The following is a 27,033-nucleotide window of genomic DNA, read 5'->3' as shown; positions in this document are numbered from 1 at the left end:
AAAATTTCAGTATTATATTAAGAACACTTTTCTAAGGCTATGATATTAATTATTATGAATTTGAAAAACTTTGTACTGAAACCAAAACTCTTTATCTTAATCTATACCCGTGGTACTATATGCCTGTTACTGAGTACAAAATATTTGTACATAGCATGGAAGTTATAAAAATATGTCTTTTTTCAGACAGCTATCGGAAGAGTCTCAAGAAGCCCGCATTAAAGATTTTTGTCGATTCCTCGAGCATCATACAAGAAAAAACTCCCGTATTTCAAATATAGATTTGCTCAATATGCTTTTGGTAACATCAGATCCTGTCATCAACTCATACAGAGAATTATCAAGTAAGCAAACGAGTAAATTACCGTTAGAAGTTTTAAATTTAATAGCCCCACCTGTAATACCACCACAGCTGGTTGGAAATACAACTCTGTGTAGCGATGAAGATTATTTAGGATGATAGTTGTTAAGACAATACTTTTATTTTACGTTATCAACTGAATTATAGTATATATTTTTAATTTTTATTTTTGGCAAAATTTCAGAACATAGTTTATGTGTTGAAATAAAGTATTTATTCTTATTACCTAATTAACTTTTTTCATTACTAAAATTTAAGAATTCTTAATATTATTAATTACATTCTTTGGAATCAAATTGCAGAACACAATATATTATTGTCCACAAAGCTTATATAATTATGCTTATGTGTAAATAAATAGCATAATTAGTTAGAGCGATGTGCGCTCTAACTAACTACGTTATTTATTTACACAAAAGCACATTCGGTGTAGTTAAGGCGATTTACAAATTATTCGAACTCTTTTATTGAAATTAGCATGATTTTATCAGCGTATTATGTCCAAACAAGAGTTGTAAACCTATATACTACAGGTTTTTTAGATGTTAGATTATATAGATGTTATAAACCTGAAATACTGCATGTTTTTTTAATATTTAAAAAAACTTTTCTTTATTTTATATAATTTTAAAAACCATTTTACTGCCGCTAATAGTGAATCTAAAGAACACCATTTTGGAACCTTTAAGTCAATTTTGCTCATTGGCGTTAACATGAACGTAGTTAAAATCTTTTGAAAAAGTGCCTTAAGCCACTATAGATCCTAGTTTTAATTGATTCTGACGTATATTAACTATATAAAGTTGTCAAAATAGAATATTTCTATCAATTTTCACAAAAAATACTTGAATTCCGACCAATAAAGAGCTTATAAATAAGAGAAATTGCCAATAAACGATCAAAACAGATCATATTATTAAACTAGGATGTTCATTTCACCTAAGAAACGTATTTGTTTAAAATCTTATTCAAACTTGTACAAACAATTGAGATTTTAAGAAGGTTTTTTTTTTTTTTTTAAATCTTCGGTCTGGGTTTTTCCGCTACAAACATTTATATTTTATGATACCGCAAAATTTATCATTTTAATTTTTTTCGTCGTTTCATAATTCACAGACCTGATGATATAGCAGAAATATGTCGTAGTCAACAAAATATCATACAGACGCTATAGTATTTTAAAATTGCCTTAACTACACCGAGTGTGTTTATAACTTAAGTAGTAAAACGATTTTGTCTTTTATATTTTCCCATCAGCAAAAAATGTTCCTTTGCAAGAAACTCATATTGCAAGTTATGTTCTCATTTTTTTGGGGCATGAAACATTCTTAATTCTGTTAATCCAGAGTACGAATTGTTTTTAATAACATCAAGAAAAGTTTTACTGTTTCCATTAGTTAGATAAAATAAATATCTAAATTTACTTGTAGTAATAGATTTATGGAAGATTTTTAGTGTACCAGCAAACTCCATCAGACACGAACTTCCTTTATAATTAAAAGGACAAGTATAGTCTGCATTACAACAGAACCCAAGATAAAGTAAGATATGTGAAGATATGTTACAACATTACTTTTACAACATAAGATATGTGCCCTATTTCATTAATGACATCGTAGCACTTTAAAGACATTAGTTGAAGCTCTAAGGTTAGATATCTAAATAGTAGTAGTAGTAGTAGTAGTAGTAGTAGTAGTAGTAGTAGTAGTAGTAGTAGTAGTAGTAGTAGTAGTAGTAGTAGTAGTAGTAGTAGTAGTAGTAGTAGTAGTAGTAGTAGTAGTAGTAGTAGTAGTAGCAGTAGTAGTAGTAGTAGTAGTAGTAGTAGTAGTAGTAGTAGTAGTAGTAGTAGTAGTAGTAGTAGTAGTAGTAGTAGTAGTAGTAGTAGTAGTAGTAGTAGTAGTAGTAGTAGTTTCATTTATTTCACCGTTAAGAATTTATACAGCGTACAAATATGACAAAAGGAAATGGCTGGAGTAAGAAAAAGGCATCAATTAGCCTTATCACTGAGCCCCATTACAATCGTATTTTACAAGTCCGTAAAATATTAAAAATCTATACAAAACGTCAAGTATAAGAAGTTAAGAAACAAAAAGGCACTAAAAAATTAAAAGTAAGCCTAGTTAAAAAAGATATAAAGTGTATAAACATATATGTGTATATACATACGCACATGACACATACACACATACATATATATACATATTGGCTCGTATTGCCGTTTTTATAATAAAATAAATAAAATTCCATCTACAGCAACATAAAATATATAAAAGTGTCAAAAATAAAATAGATATAAGATAATTTACAAAAAGATACTGCATGTTTAGATTAAATGAAACAAAAAAATAAAACTTTTTAAAAAAACTTCAAGACTAAATATTTAAAAGTAAACATTTTTAAAGAAGTGTGATAAACATCGATATTCTTAATAATAATAGTTGATCTTTTTATTATTTTTAGTTTTTTGGTAGTTAACATGTTAAAGTTGTTTAAGTTGTAAAAGTGTCAAAAATAAAATAGATATGTTTAAGTTGTAAAAGTGTCAAAAATAAAATAGATATAAGATAATTTACAAAAAGATACTGCATGTTTAGATTAAATGAAACAAAAAAATAAAACTTTTTAAAAAAACTTCAAGACTAAATATTTAAAAGTAAACATTTTTAAAGAAGTGTGATAAACATCGATATTCTTAATAATAATAGTTGATCTTTTTATTATTTTTAGTTTTTTGGTAGTTAACATGTTAAAGTTGTTTAAGTATATTCATTATAAATTTATTTTGATAACTGCTAAAAAAGACTGGCAATATTTAGAATATAAAAATCCATATTTACTAAATGATATTACAAAAAGAAAGAAGATAAAAATACCATTGAAACATTTCGTAACTATCTATCACTGGTAGATTGGGATCAACTCATCAACTACAAAGACGCAAATAATGCTTATGAATATTTTAACTTAGAGTTCAGTGATGCGTATGAAAAAGCGTTTCCAAAGCAAGAAAAACTAATTAAACTTAAAAGCTTACAAAGTCCATGGATTTCCAAAGGTCTTATTAAATCTTCCAAAAAAAAACAAAGACTCTATGAAAAATACTTAAAAAAAAAAACTTACAAAAATGAAAACAAATACAAAAATTATAAAAACCTCTTTGAGAAAATAAAAAAACAAGCAAAAAAAAATTATTATTCTAATTTATTGCAAAACAATATCGGAAATAACAAAAAAACATGGGATGTTATAAAAGAAATAATAGGAAAAAAAAAGACTGACTCTGGTAATACACTGCCTAAACGTTTAAATACTAATGATAAAAACATATTTATCAGTGATGAAAAAGAAATTGCTGAAAGCTTTAACAATTATTTTATAAACATTGGAAAGACGTTAGCAAATAAAATAACCCAAAGTAAAAAACTATTTAAATCACACTTAAAAAAAGTAGACTTTACAATGGATGAGTATGACTTATCTCCTGATGAGCTTTGGAATGCTTTTGAAACCATACAGTCCAGAAAAAGTTCTGGTCTTGATGACATAGACTCTAAAGTTGTTAAAAACGTTTATGACGTTATTGAGTATCCCCTAATGTATATCTTTAATCTCTCATTAAAAAATGGAGTTTTTCCTGACCGCCTAAAATTAGCACGCGTAGTTCCAGTATTTAAAAGCGGAGATGACTCGACTTTATCTAACTACAGACCCATCTCCATACTCCCATGCTTCTCAAAAATATTGGAGCGCATAATGGATAATAGACTCTTTACATACCTCCAAAATCATAACATCCTCTACAACAACCAATACGGATTTAAAAAAGGCCACTCAACTGAACATGCTGTAATAAAATTAGTTAACGAAATTTTAAGTGGCTTTGACAAAAACAAACACACCCTTGGAGTATTTATCGACCTTTCAAAGGCTTTCGATACAGTGGATCACGAGATCCTTCTATACAAACTTTATAATTATGGTATAAAAAATAAAAATTTAAAATGGTTCAGTTGCTATCTAAAAAACCGTAAACAAGCCTTACTTTACAATAAAACATACACTCCTCTTGAAACCGTCACATGTGGTGTTCCCCAGGGGTCTATTCTAGGACCTCTGCTTTTCCTAATCTATATAAATGACATATTTTTATCTTCCAGTATATTGAATTTCATTCTTTTCGCAGATGACACTCAAGCTTTCTATACCCACTCTAACATTACTACACTTTTTAATACAGTAAATCAGGAACTTGAAGAGTTGAGCGATTGGTTTAAAGCAAACAAACTTTCTGTCAACATTGAGAAAAGTAATTATATCTTTTTCACAAAACCATACAATTCAGACAAACTACCATTAAAACTTCCTGATATTCTATTAGACAAAGTTAGACTAAATCGAGCGTTCTCAGTCAAATTCCTCGGGGTATTCTTAGATGAACATATTAGCTGGAAAGACCACATTAATATATTAAAAAACAAAATATCTAAAAACATTGGAATTATGCATAAAACCAGATATATTTTAAATAATGCATGCCTTAAAAGTTTTTATTTTGCATATATACATAGCTATATTAACTACTGCAATATTGCCTGGGCTAGTACCTACCAATCAAAACTAGATTTAATATATAAAAAACAGAAACAAGCATGCCGTATATTAACAAACGCAAATAGAAATGCCAATTCTAAACATTTAATGAAGGAACTGAGAGTTCTTAATATCTATGAACAAAATATCTATTGCATTCTTCAGTTCATGTTTAAACTCAAAAATGATCTGGTCCCTGAAGTCTTCCATAACTTTTTTCGCCTTATCAATCACAAATATCAAACAAAATACTCTATCAAGAACTACTATATTCCGAAAACCACTTTAAGACAATCTAAATTCTCAATATCCAGCAGAGGACCCCAATTGTGGAACTCATTTCTAACAAACAAAATAAAAACTATAAACTCATTCCAACATTTTAAATGCGTTGTAAAACAACAGCTACTAGACCTCAACATTAATGAAACAATCTCTTATTTTTAAAATTTTTCCTTTTTCATTTTAAATCTTCAAATTTTCTTGAAATTCTATTTTATTACTCACTTGGTTATTTAATGATGTTCATTGTAAAAAAAAATAAAAAATAAAAAAAAAATAAAAAAATAAAAAAAAAAAAAAAAATTTATATGTATTATAAATATTTTATTATATTTGTATTTGGTTTATATTTTTGTTATATTTTGTCAACGACAAAAATGGGGCAAGATGATAAGACTATTGTCTTCTACTGCTCCAGTCATATATTTATGACACGGTAAAGTGTTGTACAAACTTATATTAATAATGACGAATATATATATAAAAAAAAAAAAAAAAAAAAATATTTGAAATTAGCTTTGAATCGCGGAAGTGTTTGTTTTTTTATTATGAACAATCTGTTTAAAACTTTTCCATAAAAAAGGTCCCCGATAATGAATAGAATAAGAACATAACTTTAGATTAAATTTTGGAGTTACAAAATTGTTTTCGGAAAATCTGGTGGGGTATTTATGTTAGTAAAATATTGATCAAATATTGTTGGACATAGTTCGTGTTTTATTTTATACATGAATTGTAAGACTAAATATATATTAATTTTGTACACGTTTAATGATCCAAACTTACTTAGAAGAGGCTCGCAAGGCACATTTCTTGTTGCTCCAAATACAGTTCTGCAAGCATGTTTTTGTTTTGAATAACTTTTTTTCAACTTTGTGTAATTTGTGCTTGCCCATACAATATTTCCGTAAGTTAAATAACTTTGTATAAAAAAAAATATAAATTTTTAAAAGACCTAATGTTTAAGAATGGTTTTGCTTTATACATTATGCAATATTTCTTGAAAGTTTTCTTTCCAGAGAGCTTATATGAGTCTTCCAAGATAAATTTTCATCTAAAATAACACCTAAGAAGTTTACAGATGTTTATGAAATAGTATATACTTAGCTTTTGTTACGTTAAGCGATAGTTTATTACATGTAAACCATTCGTTTACTTTGTTTAACTCTTTATTAACTACTGTAAAATGCGTTTTAATACCCTTATGTGAATAAAACAGTTTGGAGGCATCCGCAAATAAAGTAAAATTTAATAAGTTTGATGTAAAAGATAAATCATTTATATAAAGTGAAAATAAAAGCGGTCCTAAAATCGAGCCTTGAGGAACTCCGCATGTCAATATTTTTTGGACGTTTTACCTGTTTCATATTGTATAAACTGTTTTCTGCTTGATAAATATTCTTTAAACCAGAGTAAGTTATTGTTTTTTATTCCATAATGTTCGAGTTTTTTTAAGAAGAATGACATGGTTGACGATGTCATTAATTACGGTGTAAATAACCCATTCCAATTTCAATGCTAAAACAGAGAGATAGTTAATATCATATCCCTAACCACCATAGTTTGTTATTTTAAACTTTGAGGTATAAAACTCATTCTTCTGTTCACACTTACAGAAATTAAGTAGATAAATGAAGATATATGATTCCTTTTTGTATATCGTATTAAACTTAATTTTTCAAAATATATGGGACACAAACCAGTTTTAAAAATGTCTGTGAAGTTTTTTTTTTGTTAATTATTTTATGTGCTCCAATAGCATTTAACAAGGAAGTTCATGCCTCCTTCCTTACAAAAGTTTTGTATAAAAGATTCAAATTGATTAAATCTAGTTTTCGATTTCTGATTTCACTTATCAGCTATCCGAGAAAACTAAACTAAACTTAGTAGACTAAAAAGTTGATTTTATTTAACAACAACTTAACCTTATTTAAATTACATACATGTCTACGGCAAATACAGGCAAGGGATGCATACCGTCGACACTTCTAAAAAACAAACACGATCCTTGCATACGTATGCAATTTAGCAGTGTTAAACCAGGTATTTAACACGGCGATTTTTTTGCCTTAAAAATGCCCAAAGCTTTTTTAAAGAAATGTGAAATTTGGTCCGCAGTTTTTTAATTTTTATGAAAAGTTTATGCAAATGCAAAAAATTACTATTTTTAGCATTGAATTAGGGCTATATATATAAAGTTATGTATATATTTTTTTAATTTTTATTAAAGTGTAAATATATATCATGCATTTTTTTAAAAAAGTCTGCTCTTTAAAAGTTACATAGATATTGAAATTCAATTTATTTAAAAAACTAGTACAAAAACTAGAAATAATTAGCTGGAAAGACAAAATGACGGTTTCTTTAACTATCAATGTTATTACTTATAAAAATAAATTTCATTTGGATCTCAAATTCCAGTTTACAACTAAATTACAGTTAATAGTAGTTTTAATCAAAAGTCTAAAATACATTTAAATAGTAGTTTTAAGCAAAATAGACATAAAAATCAATGTTTTTTAATGAAATACATATATATTTACGACATTAGTCATCAGAAAGTATATGTTGTAAACTGGAATCCTAGATATACACATTATGAACCCATGTGTGAATTTTTAGATCATAAGATGTATCATGGATCGAGTCTATGCACGAGTTCGATAGTAGATTACTTTATCGGTAAAAAGATGGTTCAGAAACCATTTCGAATTTTTCAATACGTTATTCGGAGAAAATTTAATTACTTGGCGCGTAAAAATAAAATAAACTGTTTTCGTTACATCCGTATCCGAAAATTTCGTAAACCATAGCAATTGGCATAAAATCAATTTAAAAAAATCGCCGTGTAACCTGAAATAAGATATTGATAGAACCAGGGACTATCCTGGTTGTTAAGGAATTAGAAAACTATATACATATTTTAATGCTAGGCACTCTCGACCCCTACCTTAGTGACGTTTCTGAGAATTCCTACGAAAAATAACCAGTTTACATTTTACAAAATATTTTAAGGTTTCACACTTTGAGAACTCTTAATTATCAACTATATAACCGTCGTTTTTCAAAAAAATCATTTTGTGTTTTTTCATCCTTTTTACTTTAATCAACTAATTTTTTAGAATTTTTGTTATATTTATTCAGCATTATAGATTTTTTTAAATTTTTGTTTATTCAGCATTATTGATTTTTTTAGATTTGGCTGATTATGTTCATCGCGATTGTTGAGAAATTGACGAGCAATATTACCAATTACTAAAAATAAATTATATTAATTTCAATAAATTAAATATAGGATAATGTAAACTACTTAACGTAATTTTTTAAACTTACATAACGAATGGTACTATGTCGCATATCGCCTTGTCCAGTCACGAGCTAGTGAATCATGCTCCTCGCGGTTCGTAAGAAATTGATGAGCAATATTACCAACTAATGGATCAGCTAAAATATATTTAATCTTTAGTAAGTTTAATTTATTTAAAAAGAAAACAATTAAAGATACCTGCGACTTATTTGAATGATAACAAAACTTACATTTTGTAAACTGAGTAAATTAATAAGACTGAAATTTACATGGATTAATTTTCAATTATATTCTCTCAACTAAGCAACGACTTTAAATTAAATTTATTGGATTGCGATTTGTTAAACAATCAATTTCAAAAAAATAATAACCTGGATTGCATTCCGTCAAAAGAGCAATGACAGATAATAATATTTTTGAAACAGTAAAAGCTGGACTCCAGTTGTCTTTCAAAACATCCAAGCATATTTGGCCCTAAAATACAAAATAGAGTTTTATTTGCCAAACTTAATAAGCCGGTAAATCGACTATTTGGATATGAAAGATATATAGAATATGAAAAATAAACATATGTAACTAACGCAGAAAAAGTCATCTAGCGCATGTCACAAAAAATGATCCTACAGAAATTAGACCTTTATATTTTTTGCTTTGTACAACTTATCATTATTTTACCAATATTAACTGATTCTCGAAGTTTTTGTAGGTTTAAATGCAGGGTTTTTGCAATTTTGGTAGATTTTAACGGCCAGGGTTTGGGTTCTAACGGGACAGGAAAGTGAATGAAAAAAAAATCAGTGAGCATGCGTAGCTTTGCTTTGGACAAATTAAAACTTATACTAGACATGCTTAGTATAAGTTTTAATTTGTCCAAAACAAAACTACACATGCTCACGTGATTATTTTTCTCTTCCCTTTCCTGTTCCTGTAGAAAAACGAATGAGTGGAAACTGACCTTTACAATAACAAAACATACAGTATATTGTAAATTATATAAATGTGAAAATAACATACCAAAATAGTATTCAATATATTTCACATTTATATATTCCATTAAATCAAGTAGGAGTTCATCAACACCACGAACGTAGTAGCAATGTTCTTGATATGCTTGCAATCTATTCTTTATACAGTGGTTTTCATAAATTTAAACGCACTCATATTTGAGAATAGAAATTTTTAGTTTTATAACGATAAAACAATAACGAAAAAAGATTTCGTTTTAGTTTTTTTTCTATTTATTAGATAAATACATACAGAATACAAAATTTTAAAAAAATTTACAAAAAAAATACATATACTAAGTAATAATTAGGTACAACTACATGGTATTAAAAAATAAGACAAAAAAAATTATTTATAAATTTAGATGCACGATACATTAGCAGGCGTAATTTATGAACCAATCAATATTTTGTGTATCCGCCTTTTGCTTTAATACAACTAAGAACTCTTCTAGGCATAAACTCAACAAGATTTTTGCACATCGCTTCTGGGACCCTATACCAGGTCTCCTTAAGGACGTCCTTCAGTTGGCCAAGTGTGGAAATTTGAACCTTTGCTAATTCACGGTCAATCTAAGCCCAAATGTTTTCAATTGGATTTAAATCAGGTGAGTATGGAGGCCACGGTATTGTCTTGATATTATTATCGTTGAACCACTCCTTTGTATAGTATGCAGTATGTGCAGTAGCGCCATCTTGTTGAAGTTTCCATGGTTTATCATTGAGCATAAGCAGGTCAATTGATGGAATTAGGTTGTTTTCCAGTACTTCTACGTATATTCTGGAGTTGATTCTTCCGGTTTATGTTTGGCACATACCAACACCTTTGTAATTAAAACATGACCAGATTCCTATCGAGCGTCCTCCACTTTGTACGGTCGGTCTAATGTACCTGGCGTAATACTTTTCGTGAGCCATTCTTTTGACTGTTATGTTAGATTTGCGATTGATAAGCTCAAAGTTACTCTCATCACTCCACATAATGTTTTTCCATTGTTCTATTGCCCAATACCTTCTTTCACTACACCATTTTAGTCTCCTTTGCTTATCATATGGACGCAGAAGCGGTTTCTTCAAAGTAGAGTAGACTCCAATCTTGTATTTGATAAGTATTCGGCGGACTGTGCTTTGAGAAATAGATGTATTTCACGTTGTATTGAATTCTGTGGTCAATTCTTTGTAACTAATTCTTGGATTAACTGTGACAGCTCTAAAAAGAGCACTATCGTCCTTTCTGGTGGTTGACAAGGGTCTACCTGGCCTCATTTTCTCGCTGTTTTCTCGCACCACCTTGTTTTCTCGCACCACCAGTGTAAAGAAAGTTTTGCTTCGTTGTCCGAACGCATTTCTCAGAAACTCCAACTAACCTGGCGATTTCTCTATTACCTTTGGTTCCTTCTTTGATGCGAGCAATAATTTGCCATCTTTCACCTTGAGTGAAATGTCTTTTGCCCATTTTTCGTGTCTTTTTAGTGCAAAACTAACTTAACTTTTGTTTATTTATTAAATAATGATTAACTAATTCCAGGTAAGTCATATTTATATAAGGTTTTTTGACAAAATCGATTAATTTAGACCTATTAATGAGAAATATGGGAAAAAAACTACTAATTAACTATCAATTAACAAGATATAAGACTTTTTTGATTGTGCGTCTAAATTTATGAATAAAATAAAATCAAGCTTATCAATTAACTTTTTTGTGTTAATTGGTATAGAATGAGTAATAAACATCCTGTAAAAAAAAAGGCACTCTATAATAGTTTCACTTCCTCTATTAAATTATATATCAAACATAGCGGTAGCACTTTTATTTTAATTTTATTTTAAGTATTTTCTTACATATATGTAAAAAAATGAGTGCGTCTAAATTTATGAAAACCATTGTAATAAACATTAAGGCTTTAGCATTCAACTCAATGAAAAAAAATATCTAGCACAAAGCTATATGATTTACAAAATAATTATTTGCTAAACGATTTTAAATAACTGATTTACAAAAAAAACTAAATAATTTTTTTTTGTAAAAAATCTTTTTTATACTGACATCAAATAAATGTCCATACTAAATAAAGATATAATAATTTTAGTGATTGCAACGTGCATGGAAATTGCTTGATCTACCCTTGCATAATATATCCTTGCATAACAATAGCACATTTTCATGCATTTGAACCATTAAGTAACTTAGCTTTAAAAAAGTCATTAAATGAAAATTATTGTATAATATTGATAAAAATTTAATGAAAATATTCATTTAATATATTTTAATTACTTATAGTTCATTAATTTTTGAATTGGTTTTCATTGAACTTTTCATACTTAAATGTTTTAATTTTATCACATATATCAGTTTGTTTATTTTATCTTAAAAAATAATCTTCACTATTTAAAATAACTTTGATACCACCTAAAAACAGAACTAAACTCAAGGAACCCTGGTGTATTGCTGAACCCTGGTGTATTGCTGAACCAGCTGAAGGCCTGATAGTGTTAGTCATAGATCAGCAGTTTTACCTTGATGTAAATTTTTGAAACTTTCATTTTCAAACATGCAAATGGAATTAGGTCCGTCAAACTGTGGAATTAGGTCCGTCAAACTGTTGAATTAGGTCACAAAACATCAAAAAATGGTCACATAAGAATTATAGGATTCTATCTGCATTTTTTTATGTTATAAGAATTTATCAATGAAGTATTAATATAGTAGGCAGATAGAAACCCATAATTTTAATGCAACGAAATATCTTTTGTTTTAAACCAAATTTTGATTCAATTTTAGAAACACTATAAACTTATTTAGGACAAGAAATTATTTAAATTTAATAACTATTTTTGATGAGTTTTTATTGACTCTCTGCCATGTTGATAATTTTATCATAAAATGAAAAAAATAATTTTAGCATAAAAAACAAGTAAAAAGGAAAAAATGCGTAAAACAGTGAAATAAACTTTTTGTAAAAAAAACTAGTCAGTAGATAGTTGCTTATTTTGCATATGGAAAATCTTAGAAAAACATTAATTTCTGCTGTAAAATAAAAAAATTTGTACAACAATTTTCCACTGTAAAATAAACTTTAAAGATTTGTACAACACTTTCAAAAACTACTTTCAAATAAATTGCAGAATAGAAAAAACAAAAAACTACCTGCGAGTTAATGTTACAATGATATATTCTTGTCCGAAAAATTACTTTTGGTGGCTTGAAAGGATAATCATGGGGAAATGTGATTTCTAAGAAAAATACACCACCTTGATAAACTGAATCCTTTGGCCCTAATATTGTACCTACCCAATCATATAAGTTATCGCCTTTCGGTCCAGCACTAAAATACAGCACTAAAAACCCTAAGTTATAATTATATACTTTATAGGCTTTAAAAAGTTTAAAAAAATAATAAAAAATAAATAACTAGTAATTAATATTTTGTTATTAAAAAGCCTTAAAAAATTTTTTCATTTCTTTTAATGAAAAATTTAAGTAAATTTTGTAAATTTAAGTTTGTAAATGTATTGCATTAATGTTATTGCAAATGTTAATGATATTGCCTATGTATGTATGTATGTATGTATGTATGTATGTATGTATGTATGTATGTATGTATGTATGTATGCATGTATGTATATATATATGTATGTATGTATTAAAACTTTAATCATAACAGTTATAGTGCTTATTTAATATGTTGTAAAACTTTGGCTCAAAGTCAACATATTGAAAAGGTCTTTAATCAACAAGTTTCTAACATCTTGAGCCTAATAACTTACTCTCTGACAATCAATTCAAACTTTGATCTTCTCATTCTACTTGCTAAATGCTCTAACTGAAAATTTCTATTGTGCATTAGATGGAGGTGGTGAAGTAAGGGCTATTGCTCTTGATATATATATAAGGCTTTCAATAAAGTTTGGCATGCTGGTCTTCTCCATAAGCTTGCTTCATATGGCGTATCTGGGAAAGTTTTTGAAATTATCGAATATTCTAACTGCTTTATTAAAGTCATCCTTAAAGGCCAGCGTTCTTCTTCTTTTTCAGTTACTTTTGGAGTACGTCAATTCTATCTTTGCTCCAGTATTGTTTCTAAATTAATGATCTTACTCACAATCTTTATACTCCTGTTTTGACAAAAAGTCTTCTCTTTTCACTTATAAGACTTTCTCTATCACTTAGAACAGGCAACTGATCTTAAATCTGATCTCTCCTCTGCAACAACATGGGGCTTGCAGCAGTTGTAAATTTTAACTCAAACAAAACTTATAATATCACAATATTGTTGACACTCCTATATTAATGAATGTCAGCCCTTTCACTGAGCCCTTTTTTTTATGTCTTTTTGGATTATCATTTAATACTGACCTCTCATGGATTCATATATACAATTTATTGCTAAGTTAGCATCTGCTAAGGTTACCTCTCTTTAACATACTTGCCACTATCTTACTCCAGAATCCATTCTCTACATTTACAAACCCTTATATGGAATACTGTTGTCATATATGGGCTGGTTATTCTAATGATGATCTTTCAATTCTAGACAAAGTTAAAAACCACATTGTAAATCTCCCAGGCTTGAACCTCTCTTTCAACATCATAAGGTTTTTTTCTTTTTTCTATAAATATTAACATGGTTGCTGCTCGAGCTAGTTTCATCAATCATAACTCATTCTTGCTTGACTTGTCATTCAGCTAAGTTGCATCCTTTTACTGCATCTGTCCCTTCATGTCTTCAGGACTTTTACTTATCTAGTTTTTTTCTTTGTACGCCAGTGCTTTGGAACTCTCTCCCATCTTCATATTTTTCTGACTCATACAACCTACAGCTTTTCAAGTCTTCTGTTAACTGTTATTTTGCTCCTTGACACTATTCTTTATTTTCTAGTGACCATTAACTTAATAATGCTAGCTCGCAACCAACCATGTATTAAATAAATTAGTAATAGATAGATTAAATAATTAAATAAAGTTTAAATTAAATTAAATTAAAGAAATTAATCGATCTTTTCTACTCATCTTATCTCACCATATATCTGTCAATTATTAAATTTATTTAACATCATGGGGCAGCTATTAAAGTTATTTAACATCATGGGGAAGCTATTAAAGTTATTTAACATCATGGGGCAGCTATTAAATTTATTTAACATCATGGGGAAGCTATTAAATTTATTTAACATCATGGGGCAACTATTAAATTTATTTAACATCATGGGGCAGCTATTAAATTTATTTAACATCATGGGGCAGCTTTTAAATTTATTTAACATCATGGGGCAGCTTTTAAATTTATTTAACATCATGGGGCATGACTACAAGACTCTAGCATTGCAGACTATTATTAGGCTTCCTTTAAATAATATAGTATATTGAAATATTTAATAAAATTCTTACTTTAAAAATTTTAATAACATTTTAGTGAAAAAGAAGTACTTAAAGTAGACACAAAATGTCACACATTTTTTTGGAAGGTAGTAAAAAAATGTAATAAAATCTTTTTGATTTCTCAAAAGCTTTTGATACGATCACAAAAAAATTGATTTTAAACTATAAACCTTGCTTTTTAACTGGCTTACACCATGGATTGCTAATTACCTACACAAACATATGACTTTTCAATTATATTTTCTGAAGTTTATAGATAATATCCTTAAAAATAAATCATTAATAAACAAAGTAACTTTAAGTCCAATCTAGGATTATAGGAATTTAGGATTATAGGAATTTAGGATTATAGGAATCTAGGATCTAGGATTTCAATATTGACACAATAAATCCTTCAAAAATAACTTTTTACAAAAATGTAAACTTTGCAAAACAAAAATATAAAGAGGAACATGTTTCAATAAGGAAATAGACATTAAATGAACAGAGAGCTCAGAAAATAACAATGCTCATTGAAGAAAAGATGAAACATCCAGCCTTATTATTTGGCTACACTCTAAAGATTTAACAAATCAATTGTGCACCTTGAACCAAGATATACCATACTCTCTAGAAAAAATATAGAACAACAGTTGTTCTTGTGGTTTATGAAAAAAAACAAAAAACAAATTATGGATGAAGCAGCAAAAACAGATTTTTTGAGTTTCACCTCTGATGGGTTGACACATCACAGCATTTTCAAGCTTTTGTTCATTATAAGAATGCTGGGTTAGTTCAGAGTTTTAGCTAATGACAGTTTTAACTATATTAATAATCTTCCTGAAAATCTCTATAGTTTGCTGACAACACATCTAAAATGGCTCTTTATTTGCTGACAACACAATAAAATGGCTCTTTATTTGCTGACAACACAACTAAAGTTGGTCTTTATTTGCTGACAACACAGACATACTTAGATTTACTCAGACCTCGGAATTAGGAAAAATGAGGTTGGCAATAATTTGCCAACTTTAAGAGGTCAGCAAAAAACTTGATCCAAAGATTTTACCATAAAACATAGAAATGAACTCAGCAATTTTTTCTCTCTTCTGTAACAGCTTGGGGCTTGCAGTGGCTACAAGTTTTAACCCAAACATTACTCAGTTGTTTACTGTTAATAACTTTCAAAATGCTGTTGATATTCCCAAATGGCAACACTCTTACTGATTCCTTTATCTCATGTCTTCTCTGGTAGTCTTTCACTTCTGAGCTTTATGAAAACCATATATACAATCGATTACAAAGTTAGAATCGACTAAGGTTGTCTCTTTTTATTGTGTTTTCCATTTCCTTACTCCTGATCCCATTCTCTACCTATAAAACATCTTTAGCATTCTTGTATGGAATACTGTTCCGTAGACAAGCATATGTTGCATACACATTTTTGGGCTGCTTTTTCTAATTTGATAATGCCCTTTCTCTTTTAGACAAGGTTAAAAACGAGTTGTAAATCTAGTTGGACCTGCTTTAGGTAATAAACTTGAGCTTATTTCCCATCATCACAAGATTGCAGCATCACAAGATTGCATCATCGCAAGATTGAATCATCACAAGATTCCATCTCTTTCCTATTTCTGGAAATTTGGAGTGAATTTATTAACATATTTAAGTATGTGTGTGAGTGTGTATAATAAATTGAAATTAATTTTCAAAAGTACATTTTATCACATCCAGTTTTTTTAACTTAGTGTTAAAAAAACTGGGTGTAATAAAATAATTCTAAAAAAAAGGTTTTACCTACAATTAGGAGGAGGGTCTAAAGTTATATCTGCCAACTCTCTTTGAATTCTAAAAACAACATTCTATCAATCAAACATTTAGTTTTATGAAAAAGAATGATGGGAAAATTGCCACCATTTCTCTTTCAAAAAAGCAAATAATAAAATCGATAAAATAAAAGACAATTTAACAATTTAATTAATTTTAAATCATAAATGACTTTAAAAAGCTTATTAGCAAAATAAATTTAAACTCTTTACTTATGAATTTAACTCTTAAAGAATTAATAAAGTCTTTATTAGAAAATTAAAAAAAAGTAAATAGTTTTATTAGAAAATCATTTTTTTAAAGGTATAATGTAAGCTGTTAAAACTAAACCTGAAAACAACTTAGCAGTAGTGTTGTTTGTTTTTGAGCAACTTAGCAGTAGTTTTTTTTGTTTTGAGCAACTCAGCAATTGTAATGTTTGAGGCAAAAATAAAAAAATCAGTTTCTAAATGGAAGTTATTGCATAACCTTTGTTATCCTGATTTAGACTGCCATCTGATGACTCCCATCTGAAAGATCACATTTGTGACGCTATAAGTTTTTTGTTTTGCTCTCAACCAATGTTTTTTCATAATTGGATCGAATTCAGCAAGAATTTCTAAAATTTTTAGAAATTTTCTATTATCTTTATAAACTTTGTTGTATGAGCCTGTGAATGACAGATTTTGCTTTGCTCACAATAGTTAAAGAAATTTTCGTTATCCCAATATTTTACTTCTTTAATTAGGTTTATATCCAAAAGTTTTTAAATTGATGAAGCATGTGAAGTAAATGATTTAAAGAAAATTAAAATTTTTTTGTTGAGTTTGATCAAACTTCATTAATTACTTCATTTTGGCTCTTAACGACTCTTTGTGTTACAAGACAAAATTAAGTACACTTTATGCAAAAACTATTAAATTTAATTGAGGAAGTCAATTAAAATTTATCAAATTTTAAAAAACCACAAAAACACAAATAATAGACTAGAAATAGAAAAGAATAGAAAAACACAAATAATAGAAAATGTTTTATTTTAATTTTTTTACTGTTTACATACATCAGCTGACTTATAGGTAGAACATGTAAGGAGTGTGGCTATATCGACTAACAAATAGATACAACATGCAAGGAGTGCTGCTACATTGACTAATAAATAGGAAGAATATGCAAGGAGCGTTGGTACATCAATTGAGGGTTTGCTTTGGGTAGGCAGTTTATCTAATATAAAAAAAATTTCTTAAGTTTTAAAACTTTTTCCGGTCTTCTAAATTAATTTTTTTTTTAACAAAAATATAAAATTTACGTTTTAAGATAAAAATTAAAGACAACTTTTTTAAGTTTTCCCATAAAATGTCAAGTTAATGACTTAAAAAAAAAAATTAGTTTAAAGACCGGAAAAAGTTTACAAACTTTATAAACTTTTTTAAATTATTATTTGATAGACTGCCTACACAAACCAATCCCTCAGTCGATGTAATGGTACTTCCATGTAGCAGCAGACTATAAGATAGTCGATGTAGCAGCACTCCCTTGTAGCAGCAGGCTATAAGATAATAGCAACACTTCGCGCATGTTTTATAGTAAAAAAATAAAAATAAAAACATTCAGACTTTTTATTTTTAAAAAATAAAAATAAAAACATTCTGGTCTTAATTTTTGCGGTTTTTTAAATAACAATAAATAATTAGTTTCCTCAATTAATGTGTTTTGCTAGATGTTATAGATTAGTTAAGAGCCACAAATGGTAATTTAAAGATCTTTACTATAGGTGAGTGTGTGTGTGTATGTGCATGTGTGTGTGTATATATATATATATATATATATATATATATATATATATATATATATATATATATATATACTCATATACATATACACACACTATACTCAATTCATATGTAAGATCATAATTTCCTAATATCATTTTGTGCTCTGAAGGTAAAAAAGTGTGCTTTAATTTTTCAGAAAAAGAAGAAAAAAATTAAGAATAATGAAAGAAAATATGCTTAATGCTGCCCCATGCCAAATCCTCAGTCAATGTTGTGGGTCAGGCTATTTGATAGTCAATATATGTACTGAAGCCCTCACAACTTTCTGTTTTTTTATGACACCATCCGCATGTGTCTAATGCTGCTTTTATATATGTATATATATATTTACTCTAAAAGCATTCCTTTCTTCATCTCAATATAATGCACTAGTTCTGGATATACCAGAATGTCTTGGACACAATCAAATGGATGAGTGGTCATTCTTATGTATTAACCAATCAAAAACAAAAATATTAATTATGGCACCACCTAGCAAAAAAAAGGATTGCATCTCGAAATTCGAAATTCATTTTGATAATATAGTTTTGAATTCCGAAAATTTTTCCAGCGAATTCCAAAATTCAAATTTATTTTTTCGTGCTCTTTTCAACTTTTAAATTGTGTTTTTATTTCTGTACATATAAATATTCTACATTTTAATTCTATAAGAAGAAATAAAGAAAACAATTTTAAATTACAGTTATCCTGCATAATACAAGTAGACATAGAGAAAACATTCCTAAATTACAGTTAATGGTTTCATGTCTTCATTTCAGATCCACTTGTAATAATTTTAATATTTGGTATAACCTCGTGTTCTTATATTTTACGATTTTCAACAGTGTTGAGATTTGCTTATTGGAGTGCGGTGTGTATTTAATTATTTAGATCAATATTTTTTAAATAGGTAAGCAAATAATAGCAGGAATAATAGCAGTTTTAATTTAACAACATTATTTGATAACTATTTAATTTTAATTTTGTTTAACAAGTTAAATTATTATCAACAGTACATCCTAAAATGTCTTCAAAGGAAAGTTATTCGGAATACACAAAGCAATGTAAAAATCAAAATTCTGTTTGGATTCATTTTTTAAGAGGATCAAAAAAACTAACAGCAAAATGTAAAATATGTTATAAAATAGTAAAAACTGCTGGTTCAACGACAACAACGCAACACGCATTAAAGAACAATACACAACATTAATATATTAAAATGGGATGTCATGCAAGATGAAGGTCCAGAAAGCGGCGCATCAAAAATAATGATTACAAACTATTTATTCAACAAAAAAGATGAACCACTTTCTGCAATTGTATCATGAATGTGTGCCTTAGATAATATGCCATTCAAAGTTTTCTGTACGTCTATTGAAGAGAAATTTGTTTATGGCTAGAGGCGCTCAAGATTATGTATTACCAAAATCACCTAACTCGATTGGAAAAATGGTTTCAAAATACGCGCAAAAAATGCGGGCTAAAATGATGCAGGATTTTATAAATTTAAAAGAAGATGAAACAAGATTTTGCCTAACTCTAGATGAATGGACATCTTCAAGAAACCGATGTTATTTAAATGTGAATGTCCATGGCAAAAAACAGTTTTGGAATTTAGATTTAGTACCTGTTGAAGGACATTTTCCTGCAAAGAAATGCATTACGGCTCTGAAAACCACATTGCAAGACAACAATCTAAATATCGATAATGTCTATAACAACTGATAGGGCAGCTGTGATGCAAAAAGTTGGATGGCTTTTGCCATGTAATCAGCAGTTGTGCTTCGCACATGCAATACATTTAGCTGTAATTGATGTCCTGTATAATAATTCAAATACAACTGAATTGGTGGCTAAAACATATACAGAAAATGTTAGTGTAGAAGATCAAGTAAGTGACTTCAATGAATTTGATAAAGAATACATTGAAGATGAAAATGTTGGCTTGATTAAACAAACTTATAATGAAGCTGAGCTTTTTGAGACTGAAGAATTTGGATTTAGTTTTCTTATCAAGTTCATTCGATTGTAAAGAAATTTCGTTTTTCGAGAACATCAAATGATATTCTTCAAGTATACGTGAAACAAGAATTTGGAAAACAGTTGAAACTTATTATGGATACTAGAACTAGATGGAATTGCTTAATCAAAATGCTTAAAAGGTTTAACAAGCTAAAAAGCTGTGTTAGAAAAGCATTGGTTGACATTGATATCTGATATCGTTATTCTAGATGCTGAAATTTTGTTGATTAAAAACATTATCTCTGCACTTCTCACTTCTGAAGCTTATTGTTAAAGCCCTTTGTCGAGAAGATGCAAATCTACTTTCTGCTGATACGGCATTTTCTTTTATGTTTGAGAATTTCGGATCTGATGAACTTTCATTAAAATTAAAGAAAAAATTAGAAAACCGAATAAGCCAAAGACAAACTAATGTGTCTGGAACTCTTCAGTATTTCCACAATGGCGGAAAAAGTGAGATTCACACATCTTTCACTAGACCATTGAAAAAAACAATAACCAAAGTTATTGAAAACTTTGCACAAAGATTGATATTTAACACTAACATGGAAACTTCCTCAGACGAGCAGTCAGAAGCTGACGATGTGATAGAAGTGATGTTCGAAGAACAAACTAAGCCCTTAACATTAATGTAAAGGTATGCAGAACAAAATTCAATTGATTATATCGTCCAACATAATGTCCAACTCAACTCAACAAATAATAAATTGGAGCTTAATTTCAAAAATTAAATCTGAAATGAAAATCTTTGAAGAGAGCGGCATTCATGGCAAAATATTAGAGTCCGTCTATTCACATTTGATTTTAATTCCGCCATCAAGAGTGGAGTCTGAGCGAGCCTTCTCAATTGCTGGTAACTTTTGTACAAAAGTTCGAACAAGACTCGGAGACACAGTTTTAAGTGATCTCTGCATTCTCAAGGCATATTTTAGGCAAATGAAACAATAATTTTATATTTTTTATTATCAAATGATATACCGTATTAGAATGTTTCTGTACTAATTGAATTTGGCATAATTTTATGTTCCATTTTTATTTTTAAAGAAAGTATTTTTATGCAATAAATAACAATGAATTATCTCAAATAAGTTATTTTTAAAAAATTTATTTCTAATTCCGAATTCCGATTTTTTTTATTTTCGTCAAAATATGCATTCCCTAAGCAAAAAGATATTAGTAAAGGAAATATTGTTAACAAGGAATGCATTAGATTTGTTGACTCAGCAAAAGGTTTAGGTGGATACTCGACAATGAATTATCTTTAAAACACAAATAAATAAGATTGTTAAAAACTGCTACAATATATTGAGCAAAATATCCAAAATAAAAAAATTTTTATCGCACAAAGATTTGTGCACCATAGTATGTTCACTAATATTTTCACAGCTAGACTATTGCAGCTACCTCTACTTTTGAATTAAAAAGTCACTATTAATTAAACTGCAGTTTGTTCAAAATTGTGCAGAAAGACTAATATTTAAAACCAGAATAAAAAATTGAGTAAATTACTAGAAATTTAACAATTTGCATTGCAATGGAAATTAGAGAAAGAATCAACTTCAAGGTCCTTTTATAACTTCAAGGTCCTTCAAGGTTTTTAATAATGCAAAAAATATTTAATGCAAAATATCCTGGAAGCACAAACATCATCATGCACTACTCAATGTCAGAAAGAACACTAAAATTAATTCACTACTCAATGTCAGAAAGAACACTAAAATTAATTCACTACTCAATGTCAGAAAGAACACTAAAATTAATTCACTACTCAATGTCAGAAAGAACACTAAAATTAATTCACTACTCAATGTCAGAAAGAACACTAAAATTAATTCACTACTCAATGTCAGAAAGAACACTAAAATTAATTCACTACTCAATGTCAGAAAGAACACTAAAATTAAAGGAAATAAAATGTAGTTTTGGTAATCGAGCATTATCCCACTATGGTCCTTAACTTTGGAATATACTTCCAAATATCATTCGTGACAAAAAAAACTTAAATCTTTATCCATTATTCTGGCAAAACACAGATCTGGATAGACCTATGCATTTACTTTATGAAATATATTACATGAGCTATGTATGTGAATGGTTTTTTAATTAGCTTAGAGACAGTTTATCTATTTAGCACTTTTTCAAGTATACAAAAATATACATGATACCGTATAGCAGGGTTATATGGTACAACTTTTAACTTTGAACAAATTATTATTTTGAACAGAAAATGTCAAAACATGGGTCTCTGTGTGTACATAACCACTGAGTTTCCATTTTTGTGATTAAGATTAATTATAATTAAAAAATAATATATAAAAAGTACTTGTCCCAATTAACCCTACTATAAGGTGTTACTTGTGACAGTGACTTAGCTCAAGTTCAAGTAACCAAGTTTAAGTAACCTCTAAGTTTAAGTAATCTTTAAGTTTAAGTAATCCTCTAATGAAAATGTATTCAATTCCTCTAAACGAATATTTGAAGATGCCCTTAAAAAAAGTGATTTTGAAAATTTTGAACTAAAATTTGACCCTGAAAAAAAGAATACAAAAAAGCGAAATAGAACTAGAAATGTAATTTGGTTCAACTCCCCATATAGCAAAAATGTTTCCACTAACATTGGAATGGTATTTTTGAAATTGGTCAATAAGCATTTCCCGCCCTCTAATAAACTACATAAAATTTTTAATTGAAATACAATTAAAGTTAGCTACAGTTGCACAAAAAATATGGAAAGAATTATAAAAGGTCACAATAACGCTTTGTTAAACAAAAAAGAAATCCTAAATGAAAAAACTACAGAAAATCGTTATTGTAAACAAAAAAACAATTGCCCAATGAGTGGAAGTTGTTTACCAAAAAATGTGGTATACAAATGGGTTGTTTCCATTAGGAACGTACCTGATAAACAATATATTGGAATAACAGAGGGTGAATGGAAAAAACGTTTTGCCAATCATAAGCTATCCTTTAAAAATAAAAAGTATTCAAAAGAACCATGCTGTCAAAATATATATGGGAATTAAAAGATAAAATATTGATGATTTTATACTAAATTGGGCCATCCTTAAAACAGCGCCTGCATATAACAATATTTCTAAAAAATGTAGACTATGCCTACAAGAAAAATTCAAGTTAATTATTCTTTTTATAATAGTGTCAGCAAATTCCACAAATGTGTAAAAATTTTCAGTTGTTAAGACATTCCTGTAATTTAATTTTTGCTATAAATTGAAGTTTTATTAATTTGATCATTCACTTCTGATGAGTCTTTATTGATGAAACACAGTGTTAAATGAGAAATATTATCGTTAAGTGATTTTCTACTAAAACATATATACATATATATATATATATATATATATATATATATATATATATATATATATATATATATATATATATATATATATATATATTTGGGTGGTTTAAAAATGGGTCATTGTAAAGGTGCCCTGATATTGGTTGTATATATAAAAAAAAATTTTCCGTTAATGTTCAAGGGTGGCCCACGGGGCCTAAACTTTTTCATTTTGATGATTTTCGTTGATTTTTCAGAAATTTCAATGCCCGTGGGCCACCCTAAAATAACGAAAAAAGAAAAAAAATCATCAGTAAACTCAGATTGAGTAATAGAAACAAATAAAAATACACTCTTAATTAAATTTTTTATGTAAAAATTCTGAATGAACTTGAAAAAATTAGGAAAACTGAATACTTTGCTTTTCTAATCATTTTCTTTGTAATTTCTTATGATGACATTTTTATCATTTTTTACAGTTAAACCTCAAAAGTTTCAAATATCGTACCACAATATTGCATTATATATATAAATTTGATAAAATATTAAAAAAAAAACTTCTTTTTTGTTGATCATGGTACAGTTTTGTTAAATAAAAAAACAAATAATGCCGGAAGTAGCATTTGCTGCGAGATCGTTCTTCTTGGATCCTTGTTTACTTCTCTTGTAGATATGGTTAAACAAGAACATATCTTGCCTCTTCTCCTCCTAATTGGATTTCATAATAAGCTCCTGAACTAAATTGATAGCTCTTTCAGAAGAATCATTGAATACATCTAGAGATTTGTAGTCTCAAACTCTAGATAAAAATCATTCAGCTCCCAGAACTGTGATGGGGTTTTAAGCCACAGCACTTCCCCCTTCCCATGGCCAATCTTATCAAAAATCAGCCAAGATTGCTCAGTAACAAGAGATGCTAGGGATGGAGGCTGATATTGGGAGTAGTCTAGTGAGTGAAGAACCTTTTAATCTATTTATCTATTTCAATACGCTCCAGTTTGAAGACATTGGGTCTGTCCAAATAAGTACTATAGAGTTTCTGAGCTAACTCGTCTCTATCAGGGTAATTCTTATCAGCTAAAGTAAACACAACTAGAACTGGACTTAAGTACCAGTCATGCCTTGACATTGATCAGACTACTTCAGTAGCTCCAGGAAGATTTATTTCCATAAACCTCTTCATTTGCCAGAAGGCTTTTATATCCTATAGAAAATTTAAAGTAAATAAGCAATATTCTATTGTTATAGTTTACATGTTTTTATTTTTATTCTAAACCTTTATTATTTTTACCTGATATGAAGAAGTAGCTGGCAACTCACCTCTAAAGAACCATTGAGCATAAAATATATTAACAAACATAGCCATATCAGATATTTCCTCTTTGTTATCTTTAGTTAGACCAGGAATGTGATCGAGTAGAAGGTACATTTTCAGATAGTACAAGGCTTTAGCCATGAACCTGGCATAGTGTACAGGTCCAGGCATGAAACCTGAACCTCTCCTCCTTAGTAAAAATCATCAAAAAAACTCCTGGTAATCTTTTCTTTATTTCCCATCCTGTATTTTATTAATTGTTTTTAAACATTAAAATACATACAAAAATAGGTTATAGAACAATAATGTACTACAATGAATGATTCATTTTACCTTCTTGTATGTCTTATTGTTGATTAAATCTCTGTAGAACTGTTCAGATTCCTGTTGCTGTTGATTTATCCAGGTTTCAGGTGGAGTTTCAATCCTCTTTAGGGGCAGTATATTTTTCTCTAGATCATTCCAGACTGACTTGGTTTTTTTAAACAGCTGGTTATCTGGTCCTGTAGATTTACTGCTTGGGTACATCTTACAGAAGTGCATAATATGACGCTCCAGAACATGGTGTCAGCAGGCAAAAAGAAGTAGTCATCCTAACTTTTCTGACATTCTGGTGTTTACACCTTGGAGCCTTACAGCGTTTGATGTAGTTGTATCAAAACAGATAGATTGTACTTGGTTAGTGAGACCATAATTCTCTAGAAGATCATAAATAGCAATGAACTGCTGTTCTCGAGTCCCTCAATCAATAGGAGTAATACCTAGTAACTCAGTTTTCCCATTAAATTTCACTAGCACAGCAAGTCTATTCCTAAGTAAATGAAATATTTTCTGTATACTCTTTTACTATCTTTCCATCAAAATGAACAAAAATCAATTTATGACCAGAGTTGACCGGGTCCTTGATGTACTGTCAAATCTTTTCAGCTTCTGAATTGATCATGTTCTATGGCTCTGAGAGAGGATGATTTAGAGACAACATATTCACCAACATTTCCTTCTGAGAGAGCTATTACACTGCTTATGATAGCAGTGTGCTGATTCACTGAAAGATCTTCACCTGCAGCAGTTATAGCAGTACGCCTGAGAATATCTTTAGGTAAACTATTTTCTTCAGCCTGAACATTAGTGGAAACAAACTCATCCAGATCACTTTCATCAGCATCACCTGCATTACTTAATGAATCAAAGGAAGTATCTAATTCATCATGGTCTTCCTCTAACTGCTCATCAGATTTTTCACTCACATCTCCACAAAACTTTTTAGAAGCTCTCTCAGCTGCCTTTTTGAAGCTGGTGTTGGTAGATCCTATGTAACTTGTCCTTTTCTCCTTTTGTATTTTCAAGAATTTGATATCTTCTTTTTGGCTTCAGCTGTTCTTTTTCTGTCCTGTTGTATGTCTTCAATTAACACTTCTATGTTATATCCTATCCAAAATACCTTCTTCGATTCTGTTATAAAGTTCTCCCTCATCATGATTTCTGCTGGTTTTTCTCTATTCCTATGAGATTGCAGCTTCTGGTAGTTATTCAGCAATGTTTCAACTTCCTTCCTAAAATGATTAATGATGAAAGACTTATGGTCAAGTAATTACAAATTATATTAATATTAATGAAACAAACCTGAGAGAATTCTGCACATCACGATTTTTATACCCCCCCCCCCCCCAAGCTTCCAAGGAACCACCAGCTTAGACATAATACAGCAGTGATTCTTATCTTCTGGACAGATTTGTGTAAAACCGTTACTGTTGGTACAGCAGGCAAGATTTCTCAGAGCAGCATAAGGTATGATTTTACAAAGGTGAAGAAATACTGAATAATTTCTTCTCCTGTGGCAAATTGCTTAGATGGAAGTGAGTTCCTTGATTTATCTAC

General features: G+C 28.9%; 1 protein-coding gene across 2 annotated transcripts in view; it reads right to left on the bottom strand.

Annotated features, from left to right (window-relative positions):
* Positions 1-8,341: 8,341 nt before the first annotated feature.
* LOC100212093 (ubiquitin-conjugating enzyme E2 E1) overlaps positions 8,342-27,033 on the bottom strand; it is a 29,707-nt gene continuing 11,015 nt past the window's right edge. The window contains exons 2-6 of one of the 2 annotated variants that reach the window (XM_065799828.1): positions 16,701-16,751; positions 12,693-12,870; positions 8,912-9,014; positions 8,567-8,677; positions 8,342-8,488 (exon numbers count right to left, since the gene is read on the bottom strand). In XM_065799828.1, the coding sequence (XP_065655900.1) occupies positions 8,580-8,677; positions 8,912-9,014; positions 12,693-12,870; positions 16,701-16,751 (430 nt within the window). In that variant the 3' untranslated portion in view covers positions 8,342-8,488; positions 8,567-8,579. The remainder of the gene's footprint in view (positions 8,489-8,566; positions 8,678-8,911; positions 9,015-12,692; positions 12,871-16,700; positions 16,752-27,033) is intronic. The other variant, XM_065799829.1, reaches the window with a different exon arrangement.

This window comes from Hydra vulgaris, chromosome 06, assembly GCF_038396675.1.
Source record: "Hydra vulgaris chromosome 06, alternate assembly HydraT2T_AEP".
Taxonomy (NCBI): domain Eukaryota; kingdom Metazoa; phylum Cnidaria; class Hydrozoa; order Anthoathecata; family Hydridae; genus Hydra; species Hydra vulgaris.
Note: the sequence above shows the minus strand (reverse complement) of the source record. Positions and strands in the feature narration are given on the sequence as shown.